A 14,764-nucleotide genomic window follows, 5' to 3' on the forward strand; every position below is an offset into this window, starting at 1 on the left:
TATGCCACCCTTCACGTCCAAGGTTGCAGAACGCATCTTCAAGAGGAGTAACACAATTTTCATAAACCGCCAAACCGATGACCAGCCTCTCTTCCTCGCAATCTAAACCCCCAACCGGGCCCCTTGTCGTGGGTGGTAATAAACCAAGACATAACCTCGCCTCCACACACCTTAGTGCGGCAGTTTACCGCCCTCCCGCCCCCCCCGCCCCCCCACCCCACCAAACGCACCAGCGTCCCTTCTAACTGGTTTCCAAGCGCCACACGAGCACAACTACCCCTCCATCCACAACCCCTCCATAGTGAAAACAACAACAACATATTTCCACCACCACCACGAGAGCCATCACAGCAACCCGCGATGGCAGATAGGGAAACGGCACTGCTTGGGCCACAGGCTAGACATATTGTGTATTGTGGCGGTACGTCCCTCGCTCCCTTCCTTGTCTGGTGTCCGTAAACTAACGTATGGATAGTCTGCACGCTGCCACCTGAGGTATGGACACACCCCAGCAACCCCCCAGCATTTCGCAGCATCGACCACCGAGACGGAGACATGACTCTTGAGACGGGAGACGGGATAACCCCGAGATAGCCGGAGCAGAGGTGTACAGGATAGGCTGACAAGTGTGGTGGGTGCAGTACTGCGAGTTCGGTGGGACGACGAAGAAATGCCAGGAATGGCTTGAGGAGAACCATCCCGATATGTCCGAAAGGATTTACTCCGCTGGTACGTCCCTCCTCCCCCTACCCCCTCCCTACCCTCACCCCCCCCGCCTTCCCACATACCCCCAGCCTTTCAGCTCTCAACCTACTCTACCCTACCCTGCCCAAGTCCGCAAGCTAACCTCCACCCCCCCAGACGCCCTCGAAGCCGCAACCTCCACCCTCTCCATCGACGCCCTCAAGCGCGCCACAAAGGACTCCGCCAAAAAAGCCGCCAAAGCCGCCCAAGCGGAACAAAAGCACGCCTCCGCCCTCGCCGCCTCCCGCATCATCATCAAGCGCGTCGAGCGCAACAAGCGCAAATACGTAACGGCAGTATCCGGCCTCGAAGCCTTTGGGCTGGAGCTGAAGAAGGTGAGCAAGGATTTCGGGAAGAAGTTTGCGACGGGGAGTAGCGTGACGAAGACGGCGAGTGGGGGGGAGGAGATTGTGGTGCAGGGAGATGTGAGTACGGAGATTGAGGACTTTTTGTTAGAGAAGTATGGGGATTTGGTGCCGGGGGATAATATTGAGTTGGTGGAGGATAAGAAGAAGAAGGGGGCGGGCGCGGCGCCCGGGCCGTAGGTGGGGTGGTACCAGGGGGGGGTAGATAGAAGAGGGGGTGGATGAATTTATGGATTGGCTACAGGATCTAAGCTTTCGGTTTTGGACGGGGCTGCGATGCGGTGAAAGATATGTACTAAATAGGCCAGATATGTACTGTAGGTCCCAAGAACCATGCCTTGTTGATTTATTCCGTCCCCTTTGTCCGTCTTGGTTATCCTCTCTCGCTGCCATTCTGCTACACTCCTTCCCACCGTTTCTATCCCCTTTCCCCCTCCCACCCCTTTTTTTTCATCTTCCTCTTCCTCACAGTCATTCTTCTCCCCCTCTTCTCCGCTTTTATTAAGAGTTAGTAGAGTGTGTAGTGCCAGGGGAAATTTTAGAGAGGTGCGAATGAATTTATTTTCGCTGATCCTATGTTTCTCATCCGTTGAATTCTGGCCATAATTCCCTTGGTCATTAACTCTGTGTCCCAAACGCCTGCCGCTAACCCAGTCAAAAAAACACAAATTCGCATAGTCCCTTATCCAATATCCAATATATCCCTTTCCATCCATATACCCCCCTCTTACGCGTCTAATTGCCAAGCCTTCGACAGTCACTGTTTGCATAATCAGTGCGAGAATCCGCGGATGACAGACTGCAACCCACGAATGTGGGGAATCAATGTCATGCCCATCTCGAGTCACCGTCGATGGTAGACTACAGCCCATCTCAAAGAGGTGGGGAATCAATACCATCGTGGCGACTTTGGTAAGTGTCGTTAGACTGCAACTCTGTACAAAACACCAACAAATCGACGCTCGTTATATCCAGCCGTAGAAGAGCTCCTCAACGAACACCACTACGCAGCCCCTCTATTCCTCAGAACCCTCCCAGCCGGCGCCGGTCTCGACGTAGCAGGCACAGCAGCCGTCTTCTTCGCTCCAATACTCTTCAGAGCCCCCATAACTGTCCTCTTAGCCGGCTCCTTCTTCGCCGCAGGAGCCCGGCTGACAATCGTAGTCCTCGCACTCGCATCGCTCGATTCACTGCTATTGCTCGGCCTGCCTCGACGCGCTCTCGGCGCTGGCGCCGCAGCAGCCACCGGCTTCTTCGGCCTGCCCACAGCGGATGTCCCTGTCTTCGAAGCTCGGGTCGCCGCCGCACGGCTTGATTTCGCCTTCTCAACCATGTTTGTCAGGTAGCTTGCTCCTCCACCGGGAGGCAGTAGCTTGACCGGTGATGCCGGACGCGCCAGGCTGGTTGGGGGACGGATGGGGGATCGTGGCTGGGGCGCGTTGCGGGAGTTTGCAGAACGGGGAGAGAGGACTTGGTCGGCTTGTTTGGTCCGAGAAGCGACGCGGGGTGCTGGTGCGGCCTTGGCGCGTCTCTTGGGGTTGGAGAGGTCCTCGTTTTCTTTGTCTAGCATGTGGCCGCTGGAGATTGTCAGTAATTACTTAAATACAGAGGGTAGAGCATGTTTACCTGTGGCGTTCCAGTTGGCGCATGGGCGAGGGGCTGTTGCGGGCATTTCTCTGGTTCTCTTGGAGGAAATTTCTGGATGGCGATCCCATATTGCCACCTCGCGCAGTCATCCCTGGTAAGATGGCATTGCTCTTCGCCTCGTTGTATTTGAGAAGGAGGTCGCCCATTTTCGCCTTGCGGAGTCCCGTGGGAATGCGGTTGACTCTGATCTCGATTCTGGTGCGAAGGCCTTGCGCTTGAAGCATGTACTGAGCCCTAAGCTTTCTGGCGCGCTCAGTGACTAGGGTATTCGTTAGTAAGTCCAGGAGCTAAAGGCGCTCATCTCATCACCCGTGTTTTTGAAACTTACTCTCGAGTTGAAGGTTATCAAGCAGCGCTCGCTTCTGGTTCGCAGTGAGCCCTCTTGGGACCTTCTTCATAGGGCTCCGTCTTATCGGCGTCCTTGTTGGTGTGCTTGACTTTGTTGGTATGGTCTGGGGAGGCGCTGGGAAATCCATTGCATCGACCGAAGACTCGGACTCCGTTGACTTCCCGTGCTTTCGCTGGCGCGTAGGTGCCATCTTTTGGTGTGTAGTTGACTTAAATTAAACCCAGTGAGCAAAATATTCGAGCATTAAGGCGCGTAATCGACTGAGAATCTGTAAACAATCGTGGATTGGTGGATTATTGGGGTCCTGTCCAGAAGTGTACGAGACAGGCGAGGTAAACAAACCACCCGGAGCTTGTAATCGTGACGGGGGACGTAAGGCACAAGCGAGTTCGTAAGCTACAAGGGTGATCCACCTTCCCTGGAGCCGCAACATCAGACAGCTCTATTCACAACCCCAACAACCCAAGCTCTCTCCAATAACACATCCGCAAGATAATATCAACAAGCCATAATACATTAAGATACTACTTTTCAAATACCTAATACTGCTCATCTCACTTTCGCCTGGAACAAACCGCCAGAATGGTTCTCGAAGCAGTGATGGTGGTGGTGGATAACAGTGAGAGCAGTCGAAACGGAGATTATACGCCCACACGATTCGAAGCGCAAGCCGATGCCGTTTCTATGGTCTTCTCAGCCGTCACACAAGGCAACCCGGAGTCGTCAGTTGGTCTGATGAGCATGGGTGGCAAAGGTCCAGAAGTGTTGGTGACTTTGACGACAGACCACGGAAAGATCTTGGAAGGGCTTCACAGGACAAAGAGCAAGATCTCTGGGACATCACATTTAGCAACTGGCCTTCAAATAGCAGGTGTAGGTTTTGCCCCTTTCGTATCTATCGGCGTTCCGATCTAACCTGTCCTAGCTTGCACTCAAGCATCGCCAGAACAACACACAACGCATGCGCATAATCGTATTCACCTGCTCCCCCATCGCAGAAGATGAGAAGAGCCTCGTCAAGCTGGCCAAGAAGATGAAGAAGCACGCCGTATCGATCGACTTCATTGCATTCGGTGACATTGATGATGACGTGACCAAGAAGCTCCAGGCCTTCAACGAGAACGTCAAGAGCGGAGAGGGATCCCACCTGACCATCATCCCACCCGGACCAGGTCTGTTGAGCGACCAGCTCATCGCCTCCCCCATTCTCAACGGCGATGGATCGGGCGGTGGTGGAGCAGGAGGTGGCGGCGAAGGCGGAGCTGGCGCCGGGGGCTTCGAATTCGGCTTCGACCCATCTGCAGACCCTGAGCTCGCGCTCGCACTGCGCATGAGTATGGAGGAGGATGAGGCGAGGCAAAAGCGCCAGAGGGAGGCTGAGGCGCAAAAGAACGAGGCTATGCCCGGGATATCAGAAGAGAATGAGGAGTCGAAGCCTTTGCTGGATAATAACGGCGAGGCATCCGGATCGGGAGATAAGAAGGACGATAAGAAGGATGACCCGGATAAGATGGATACTGCATAGAGTAGACCGGTATTTCCATGGGCATTGCAGGTGGCGTTCGGCATGTACTTTAGAACTGATATCATCTGAATGGATGGCCAGGCGCTCTGATCACCTCTGTGGATTGATCCCTTGTAGTTCCTAATCTCGTTGCTATTCCACCTTTACCGTATAGTCTATAATAGTATCCTCGTTCTACTTTGTAATCCCTTATGGTTTTCTTGTAAATTAACCATATCTAGTAATTTTGACTTTAGTTCAAAGTTACTATTAATCCAACGACTATTAAAAAGTTAATATATATAAAACATTTAACGTAGTTCACAAGCAACTCGTCATCCCAAGCGACCCGTCATATTTTTCTTGGCATCGTACAAAATTATAAAATATCTTGACAATTAATTAATTAAATTATTCTAACTCTTCGGCATTTGAATCATTAGATATATCTACAATATTTGGACAAGTTCATGTTGTGACCAGTTTGTCCGCAACATCTACAACAACGTTTTTGTGGCTTAGTTTGCTTTGTACAAACCCTACTTTCTCGCAAATCAGCTTGTAATTGTATATTAGCCTCTCTTTGAGCCTCTGAGTCTTGGACAGCTTCGACAGTAATTGCTCCTCCTTCTTGTAATCGACGTTTTTTTGTATGACGGCGTCGACTAAGCAAATCATTTGCTTTGCGAAGTGCAGTGTTTTCTTCTCGTAATAACGTCAATTCGTGTATTGCACTTGCTGCACCTTTTGCAACCTGATCAATGCTTTGTAAAAGCGAAGTTGGCGAACTATTCTGATGTCGTATAATCCGGTCCTTAAGGTATGTTGATTGAGATTGTGTCTCAAGTACATTGCGTGGAGTTTTAGGTTCCCAGATCACAGGTAGAGTTGGCGTAGGCGTTGGCGTACGAAGTCGAACGTCAAGCTTTGAAATCACATAGTTAGGATCGTACGGAACAAGCCCTGTAGCGCGAAATCCTGCTCGAATGTTTGATTCAATCATTGTCGTACGAAACGCTGTATGGAAGGCAGGGAAGAAATCTTCTTTCGAGATGTGTGTAATATGCGCGCATTAACTTCTCGATCTCAGTTCCGTACGAACGCTTTAATGGTCGAAAACAACTAACGTCAAGCGGCTGAAGGTTATGAGACGAATGCGGTGGCATGCAAAGGATAATAATGTTTTGATCCTTGCAATAAATAATAAAATCAGCTGAATGATGGCTTTCGTGCCCGTCAAGAATCAAAAGTCGATATACGCCTTTTGTACGACTCCTTGTATGTTGATCGAAATGTTTAATCCAATCTAGCCCTCGCTCATTTGTTGTCCAGCCATTTGACGTAACAGCGGCAAAGAAGTGTTTTCATACCAAGACGAAAGGTGGTTTTTCCCTGCAACAATAATAAATGGCGGCAGCGCATATCCGTACGATCTAATGCGTTGAATCACTGTAATCCATTCCCTGTTGCCTTGCTGTGTCGTACGAGGTCTGCTCTTTCGTTCAGCATTTGTTACAACCATCTCAGATGATATTTGGCCCATCAAAAATCCCGTCTCGTCAAAGTTGTAATGTCCTCCTCATGAATCCCATATTTGTCAATCATGTTTCGTACGTCGAAACCATGCGTTATACGCGTTAGGATCTTCGCATTGAACTCGCTGATAGTCGATCTTTCGATTGAAACGCGTACAGAGTTGTGGTTGTCGTCGTACGAAGTTCGAGGTCCAGTTCTTTCCGACGCGTCCGCCGTTACGTTCAGCGAGCAATCGATTTGCCATATCTTCAACAGCACTGCGTCGAGGAGGAAATGCTCGCGAATCTAACTCGTACGACAACTTCTTCTTCTAATATTGTCAATTTTCGAGACTTTGGTAAAGTATTATACTTTGCGACAATTCCGGCTCTTCAATCGTTCAATGTCGTACGAGGAACTCTGTAGATTCGAGCAACGCGACTAAGTTGTAATTGTGGATTCGTTTGAAGCACTTGAAGTGCAAGAATCATATTTCTTTCTTCATACGAATGTGTCATGTTTAAAAAAAAAGTTATTTAGTTATAAAGTCAAATGTACGATGCTAAGAAAAATATGACGGGTCTCTTGGGATGATGGCATCTGGTGCACCCACCATTACATAAAGCATATCTATCTTTGATAGTGACATTATTCGTTCCTTAATAGTCTACATAGAGTCTTAGCTTCTTGTCCTTCTTTAGCACAAATAGTATTAGACTTCCTGCTAGTGATGTTGATGGTCGAATGAACCTTTTCGCAAGGTTCTCATTAATGTATTCCTTTAGTACGTCTAGCTCTGCTACTAACATCTGATATATTAGTCCGAACGGTAGACTCTTTCCTTCTATAATAGGTATCACATGATCCCATGGTTGGTGCTTAGGAAGCGCCTCTTCCTTAGGGCCTTCTGTCATACTGACATTTGTTGCACTCAGTTTGCTATCAAACTCAAGAGCAAACTTGGAAATCTCCTCCTCAAACCTACAAGTCACTATACATATTTTGGCTTATCACACCAACAACAAGAGCAATACTACTCAACGATTGCTACAACCATCTATGATTCATTACAGGTCATCGCTCCTTAGTTACTGGGCCGATATTACCACATAGCATATCTCTACAACCCTCTATGATTCATTACATGACATCACTCATACTACCACATGACATATCTCTACCAACTAGAGGCCTAGGAGCATGAACGATAGCTCTAAAAGCTCCTACGAACCTCTATGATTCATTACACGTCATTGCTCTTTAGTTGCCCACAAGATTGGTTAAGTTATGACATAATTTGTCTATGACATAATTTGTCTATAGGGGTACTCTTGTCACAGTTCACCAAGGCATAGGGCGCCAGTTGGGTATTATGAATTAAACTCAATCTAGAGAAGAAAGGAAAGAGAAGAGGAGTACTCGAGCAGTGGCTCGATCTATATACAGCTATGTTGTTGTGGAGTGAATTCTCTTTAGCGAGACCAGTTCTGAGAATTCACTCCACAACTGAAAACTTTGCTCCAACCCCGGAAAGCTCCCCACACCCCTGAACCCCCACTCGAGCTGCAAGGCGCACTTGATATCGTAACAACTCTGACCTTGGACCTCCTTTTACTTCCTATAGGCTACGAACCTAAGAGATGGTTCTATGGGATTCTCTTACGTCGACTACAGTTACCAAGCCTGGTAAGTCATGGAAAGTCTTGGAAAATGAGAGAACTACACTCCTTTAGCATAAATAGGATTGCCCTTTCCTTAAGAAAGGGCAGGCAGACAATACAGTAAATTGACTATCACATACTTCCACGTCTTTTCCAAGCTTCCAAGCATTGATCTTGTTACTCCTTGTTTCTGAAAAGTCAGTGAGGTGCTAACCTCTGACTTATCCCTAAGTTCTCAGACTCAACATTTGTTACAACTTGTCTAAACCACTCCACTATATCATACACCTGATTGCTGCGTTGTGGAATAGTCTAAGCTACAACTCTTTGGCTCTTTTTCCTAAGACAGTGTGTTGTCTTAGTAAAATCATCCCTTCCTTGGGTGGCTAGATTCTCACATCTGGTGCACCCACCATTACACCTTGTCTGCTTCAAGCTTCAACTATTTCTATAGCAGCACTTTAATACTACAATGGAGGATGACCAAGCTCCTACAACTACTGCTGAACAGCAGATGCAACAACTGTTTGCCTTTATACAAACTATAGCAAACAAACTTGAGAATTTGGAAAACACCTTTCAAGCCAACACTTCAGCAACACAATCTTCAACTCAGACACATCATACAGAGCTTCCCACAGCTCCTCTGGCTATGTCGGGTACCCCCGGTGCACTTCCTAAAGTGCAAACACCAGATTTATACCATGGAGACAGGAGGAAGTTGAAGGGATTTCTTATGCAACTGGACATCTACTTCACCCTCAGGTCTCATCAGTTCACCTCAGACATTCAGAAGATCTATTTCGCTGCAAGCTACCTTGGATCTGCATTCAACTTCTTTGAGCCATATCTTAGAAGACTTAGTGGCAACAACCAAAATACCACTACACCTTTGATTACCTCTTATGACCAGTTTCAAGAGGAACTTACCAAGACCTTTGGAGACATCAACGAAACTGCTACAGCAGAAAGAGAGCTACAGAAGCTATGTCAAAAGACCTCTGCTGCTCAGTATACAACAGAATTTAGGAGAATCACTTCTCACTTGACTTGATGAAGAAGCCTTAGTCTTCACTTACTACCAAGGGCTCAAGAGCTCTATTAAGGATGAACTAAGCAAAGAAGAACGCCCTACAACACTTCAAACACTTATAGAGAAAGCTGTCAGACTTGATGATAGGCTTTTTGAAAGAAGAAAGGAGAAGAACCAAGACTGGCATCCAACAAGAAATTTCAACAATTACACCTCTACACCAACTGCTAAGGACTCAGCACCTGAACCTATGGACTTAGACGCCTTTATAAAGAGATTTACAGCAAATCCAGCACCTCAGCCTACAAGAAGCCCTCAAAAACTGAAAAGGGGTAAACTTACTCCTCAAGAAAGAAAACACAGAATGGACAACAACCTTTGTTTATACTGTGGCAAAGGGGGACACAGAATTCAGGAGTGCTATTCAGCACGGGGGAGTGCTGATTCAAAACATATAGCAGCCTCAGACACAGTCACAGCTGCTATTCCTGAAAAACTTGAAAACCCCCTTGCAGGCACAACTTCAACTGAGACTATAACTTCTCCCCTAGACAACAAAGATGTGTCGATGGTGCTTTCTCAGAGTTTCACACACCTGTTAATCCCTATTCAACTCCATTTCAAACAACAGGTGTTATCTACAAGGGCTATGATAGACTCAGGGGCAACAGGCAACTTTATATCTCAAGACCTCATCTTGACACACCAGTTACCTACAATTCCCAAACGCACTCCAGAGTTGCTCCGAGTCATTGATGGAACTCCTATCAGTTTAGGTTCCATTACCTGTAACACCCCAGTACTCAAACTTGAGATTCCCCTAGGAAAATCAACATTTTCAGACACCATCTCTTTAGATGTTATACCAATGAAGTACCCAGTTATCCTAGGTCTTCCATGGCTTCAAAGGCATGATCCAACTATCAATTGGAAGCATTTATCGCTTGGGTTTAGCTCAAATCCTGAGCTCAATACTGAAAAAACCCTTCAAGCCTCAGTTACCCCTATTCAGGTCCAAAACTCAAACTTGTCCCAGATCAAGGATTTTGACCAAACTATGGACGATATATCATCTCTGATATGGGTTAAACCTTTCCAACCTGTCCTGGAGATAGCAGCTACTTCAGATTTGGAGAAATCATCTCAGGAGGTCATTTTGCCTTTAGCATACCAAGACTACCAACATCTTTTTGACAAGGCAAAGGCATCAATTCTGCCAAAGCACCAGCCTTATGACCATGAGATACCACTCGCAGAAGGCTCAATGCCTTCCTACGGCCCTATCTACTCTCTATCTGAATTAGAGCTGAAAACTCTCAGAGAATACCTAGATGAGAACCTTAGTTCTGGCTTTATCAGACCTTCTTCCTCACCAGCAGGAGCTCCTATTCTCTTTGTCAAGAAGAAAGATGGCTCCTTGCATCTCTGTGTTGATTATAGGGGCCTTAATGCAGTCACTGTTAAAAACAGATATGCTTTACCCCTTATCCCTGAGCTCATGGATAGGCTCTCTTCAGCAAAGATCTTTACCAAGTTAGATCTCAGGGGAGCTTATAACCTGATACGCATCAAGGAAGATGATGAGTGGAAGACAGCATTCAGAACACGCTATGGTCATTTTGAATACCAGGTAATGCCTTTTGGGCTTGCCAATGCACCTGCTTCTTTCCAAGCTCTCATGAATGATATTCTAAGACCTTACTTGGATATCTTTGTTGTTGTCTACTTAGACGACATTCTTATATACTCTTTAGACACTCAAGAGCATGTTCTACATGTTAGACAAGTCTTAGAGAAGCTATCTCAAGCACAACTCTTTTGCAAACTTGAGAAATGTCTTTTCCATACGTCTCAAGTTGATTTCTTAGGACATAGAATTTCAACAGAAGGCATTCAGATGGACCCTGAAAAGACAAAAGCAGTACAAACGTGGCCTATTCCTTCCAGCATTAAAGAGGTTCAGTCTTTCCTTGGGTTTGCCAACTATTACAGGAGGTTTATACCAAGATATACATCCTTGGCTTTACCCCTTACTCAATTACTTCACAAGGACACTTTGTATCACTGGGATAAGACACAGCAAGATGCTTTCAATGCTCTTAAAGGAGAATTCAAAGAAGGGAAAATGTTACTACACTTTAACCCCTTGAAACCTGCCACTCTTGAGACAGATGCCTCAGATTTTGCCATTTCTGGAATCTTATACCAAGCTCCAAAAGACAAACAAGAAGAGCTACAGCCTGTGGCATTTTACTCAAGAAAGCTATCAGCAGCCGAACAAAACTATCCCATTACAGACAAGGAACTGCTTGCCATAGTATGTTCTCTAAAGCATTGGAGATGCTACCTTGAAGGGGCAAACTATCCTATCACTATTTACAGTGACCATTCAAATCTCTTGACCTTTACAACCACTAAACAGCTCAATCGACGACAAGCAAGGTGGTCTGAACAACTAGGAGGTTTTGACTTTGTTATAAAACATGTCTCAGGGGCCAAGAATCAAAGAGCAGATCTCCTCTCAAGAAGACATGACTACCAAGATTCTGCTAAAACAAGCAATACAAAGGCCCTGCTAGACTCTACAAAGCTTATAGCAGCATCTTTAAGCAACCCTCGTACTACAGAGGACTTGGGGGTAAACTTATCCCCTCAAGAACAAGTTGCCCTCATTACCTCTTCTCAGAAACCAGAGACCTTTAAAGACTATACACCCTCAGCAACACTTCTTAAAGCATTCAAAGATGCTTACAACCACGATCCCTTTGCCAAAAGAACTTTGGAATACCTCCAGAAGAAAGGCTCCTCTCTTGAGAAAGTTGGACTACAAAATTTCTCAAAAAATCAGCAAGGACTTCTCTTATTCAAGAGCTATATCTATGTCCCAAGGGATAAACGATTACAGCTACACCTCCTACAGCAGTTCCATGATGCTCCAGCTGCAGGGCACTTTGGCTTTGCAAAAACTTATGAACTTCTAACAAGAAAGTTCTACTGGCCTAGTCTAAGGACTACTCTTCAAGACTATATATCTTCTTGCACTACTTGCAACTTGAACAAACCTGCACGGCAAAAGCCCTATGGCCTCTTGCAGCCTCTACCTATACCAGAACGCCCATGGGACTCCATATCCATTGACTTTATAGTCAAGTTGCCTCCTTCTATCCCAAAAGGGGGTGCTACCCCTTATGACTCTATCCTTGTGGTGGTAGAAAGGCTCACAAAAATGGCACACTTTGAGCCTTGCAATGAGACTATCACAGCTTCTGAACTTGCCTGGCTATTCCTCAAGGTGGTCTTTAAATATCATGGAATTCCTGGACACTGGATCTCAGATAGGGGAGCAGTTTTCACTTCAAACTTTTTTAAGGAGTTCTCTAAACTCTTAAACATGGAACAACACTTTTCTACAGCTTATCACCCTCAAACAGATGGCCAGACAGAGAGAGTCAACTCTGTACTTGAACAATATCTAAGAATTTATACAAACTATGCTCAAGACAACTGGGCAGATCTTCTCCATCTTGCAGAATTTGCTTACAACAACACGGTCTCTAACACCACAAAAGAGACACCTTTCTATGCAAACTATGGTTATCACCCTAGGTTTGAAGTGGCAGAACTTAATTGTCCTGAAAATCTCAAAAACCCTTCTGCTACTGAAAGAATCATCTACCTTAAGGGCCTCCAGGACTATCTCAAGGTCCAAATACAGCGTGCACAAGACGAACAGGCTCAGGCCTTTAACAGGGGGGTGGTTGCACCACAATTCAAAGTTGGTGATCAAGTCTTTTTGTCTAGAAGACATATCACAACTACTAGACCATCAGACAAACTTGATACTAAAAGACTTGGACCCTTTAAGATCACAAGGACTATTGGCAAGAATGCTTTCGAGCTTGCATTACCACCTACTTAGACTATCCATAATGTCTTCCATGCATCTCTCTTGTCTAAGGCACAAGAAAGTTCCTTAAGACCACTTCAGTCTCCTCCACCTCCTGTTCTGATTTTGGATCAACCAGAATATGAAGTAGAGTCTATCCTTGACAAAAAGACACTTAGAGGTCAGGACTACTTCCTCGTTAAGTGGAAAGGCTATCCTACAAGTGACAACACTTGGGAACCTAAGAGAAATCTAAAAAATGCATCCAAGCTGATTCTAGAATTTCTTTCTAAGAAAGCCACCTGGCTAAAGGGCAAGCACACAGCTAACAAACGTCCTTAAGAGGGGTATCATGTCATACTGACATTCGTTGCACTCAGTTTGCTATCAAACTCAAGAGCAAACTTGGAAATCTCCTCCTCAAACCTACAAGTCACTATACATATTTTGGCTTATCACACCAACAACAAGAGCAATACTACTCAACGATTGCTACAACCATCTATGATTCATTACAGGTCATCGCTCCTTAGTTACTGGGCCGATATTACCACATAGCATATCTCTACAACCCTCTATGATTCATTACATGACATCACTCATACTACCACATGACATATCTCTACCAACTAGAGGCCTAGGAGCATGAACGATAGCTCTAAAAGCTCCTACGAACCTCTATGATTCATTACATGTCATCGCTCTTTAGTTACCCACAAGATTGGTTAAGTTATGACATAATTTGTCTATGACATGATTTGTCTATAGGGGTACTCTGACCTTGGACCTCCTTTTACTTCCTATAGGCTACGAACCTAAGAGATGGTTCTATGGGATTCTCTTACGTCGACTACAGTTACCAAGCCTGGTAAGTCATGGAAAGTCTTGGAAAATGAGAGAACTACACTCCTTTAGCATAAATAGGATTGCCCTTTCCTTAAGAAAGGGCAAGCAGACAATACAGTAAATCGACTATCACATACTTCCACGTCTTTTCCAAGCTTCCAAGCATTCATCTTGTTACTCCTTGTTTCTGAAAAGTCAGTGAGGTGTTGACCTCTGACTTACCCCTGAGTTCCCAGACTCAACATTTGTTGCAACTTGTCTGAACCACTTCACTACATCACACACCTGATTGCTGCGTTGTGGAATAGTCTAAGCTACGACCCTTTGGCTCTGTTTTCTAAGACAGTGTGTTGTCTTAGTAAATTCATCCCTTCCTTGGGTGGCTAGATTCTCACATCTGGTGCACCCACCATTACACCTATAGCTGAGATTGACTCAATAATTGAGACCCACTCACGATCCTGCGGAGCTTTCACGTAAGTACGTGACTTTTTAGAGCTTGCAAGGACTTGTGTATTCGTACAAAGGCCAAGAGCAATACCTTGCTCATCCATATTCCAAATATTCTGAGGCTGGACTTGACGCTGCTCTTGAATATGGTGGAAGTGGTCGAAGAATGTGCGTAATTGCTCAGAACTCGTTCCCTCAATGTGAGAAGCTTCAATTCTCCTGCCTATAACAGAAGCAACGCGTGGATTCCGTTGTAGAAAGCTAGACACCTATTTCTTGCCAAGTGGTGTAAGGATGCCTCCTTACTCGGGGTAGTTACGGCCGTCACGTGGCGTCATCGAGACTCGGGGCCGTTACGGGTCAGTCGCGACTGACAGCCTTAGGCACATAACGTAAGGAAGCCTTAGGCAAACAGGGAGCTAGCTGAGTCGGAGCGGTTTCGGGTATTTTAAGGGAACAGTCATACAGGGTTACACCTTCATCTTTTTTGTATCCTTCGTAGTAGACCTATAGGATTGCACCGACTCATATCCGACTCGCACTCCCATATGCCACTTCTCGTGATACGGTGCCCTGCGTCCTTACAAGTGGCTCCGTCTCGCTGTTCATATGCAGAATGCGGGCGGCCATTTCTCGCGCTCGTGCATGAGATGGAGGATATCCACGTGAGTCTTCCTCGAGGATCCAATCGGCAAGAAATTCCTCTTGCCCTGGCATCAGTCTCTGCTGTTGTTCATGGCCAACGCGTGTGTTTGTAGAGCCTT

The 14,764-nt window shown here is 46.1% G+C and overlaps 3 protein-coding genes across 3 annotated transcripts; 2 read left to right on the forward strand and 1 right to left on the reverse strand.

Annotated features, from left to right (window-relative positions):
• Nucleotides 1-314: 314 nt before the first annotated feature.
• Nucleotides 315-1,289, forward strand: TMA22_2 (Translation machinery-associated protein 22; the record flags this gene model as incomplete). Its single annotated transcript, XM_024467984.1, has 4 exons — nt 315-421; nt 476-495; nt 642-729; nt 862-1,289. Exons 1-4 carry the CDS (start codon nt 361-363, stop codon nt 1,287-1,289), a joined length of 597 nt encoding a protein of 198 aa, XP_024324576.1. The 5' UTR covers nt 315-360.
• A 278-nt stretch (nt 1,290-1,567) lies between these two features.
• VC83_04352 (uncharacterized protein) lies at nt 1,568-3,432 on the reverse strand. The gene is made up of 3 exons (XM_024467985.1): nt 3,085-3,432; nt 2,736-3,015; nt 1,568-2,686 (listed from the first exon to the last, which is right to left on the reverse strand). Exons 1-3 carry the CDS (start codon nt 3,293-3,295, stop codon nt 2,113-2,115), a joined length of 1,065 nt encoding a protein of 354 aa, XP_024324579.1. The 5' UTR covers nt 3,296-3,432; the 3' UTR covers nt 1,568-2,112.
• Nucleotides 3,433-4,889, forward strand: VC83_04353 (uncharacterized protein). The gene is made up of 2 exons (XM_024467986.1): nt 3,433-3,978; nt 4,031-4,889. The coding sequence occupies exons 1-2, from the start codon at nt 3,688-3,690 to the stop codon at nt 4,628-4,630; spliced, it is 891 nt and encodes a 296-aa protein (XP_024324578.1). The 5' UTR covers nt 3,433-3,687; the 3' UTR covers nt 4,631-4,889.
• Nucleotides 4,890-14,764: the final 9,875 nt, after the last annotated feature.

This window comes from Pseudogymnoascus destructans (assembly GCF_001641265.1).
Source record: "Pseudogymnoascus destructans isolate 20631-21 unplaced genomic scaffold scaffold_9, whole genome shotgun sequence".
In the NCBI taxonomy this organism is placed as follows: domain Eukaryota; kingdom Fungi; phylum Ascomycota; class Leotiomycetes; order Thelebolales; family Thelebolaceae; genus Pseudogymnoascus; species Pseudogymnoascus destructans.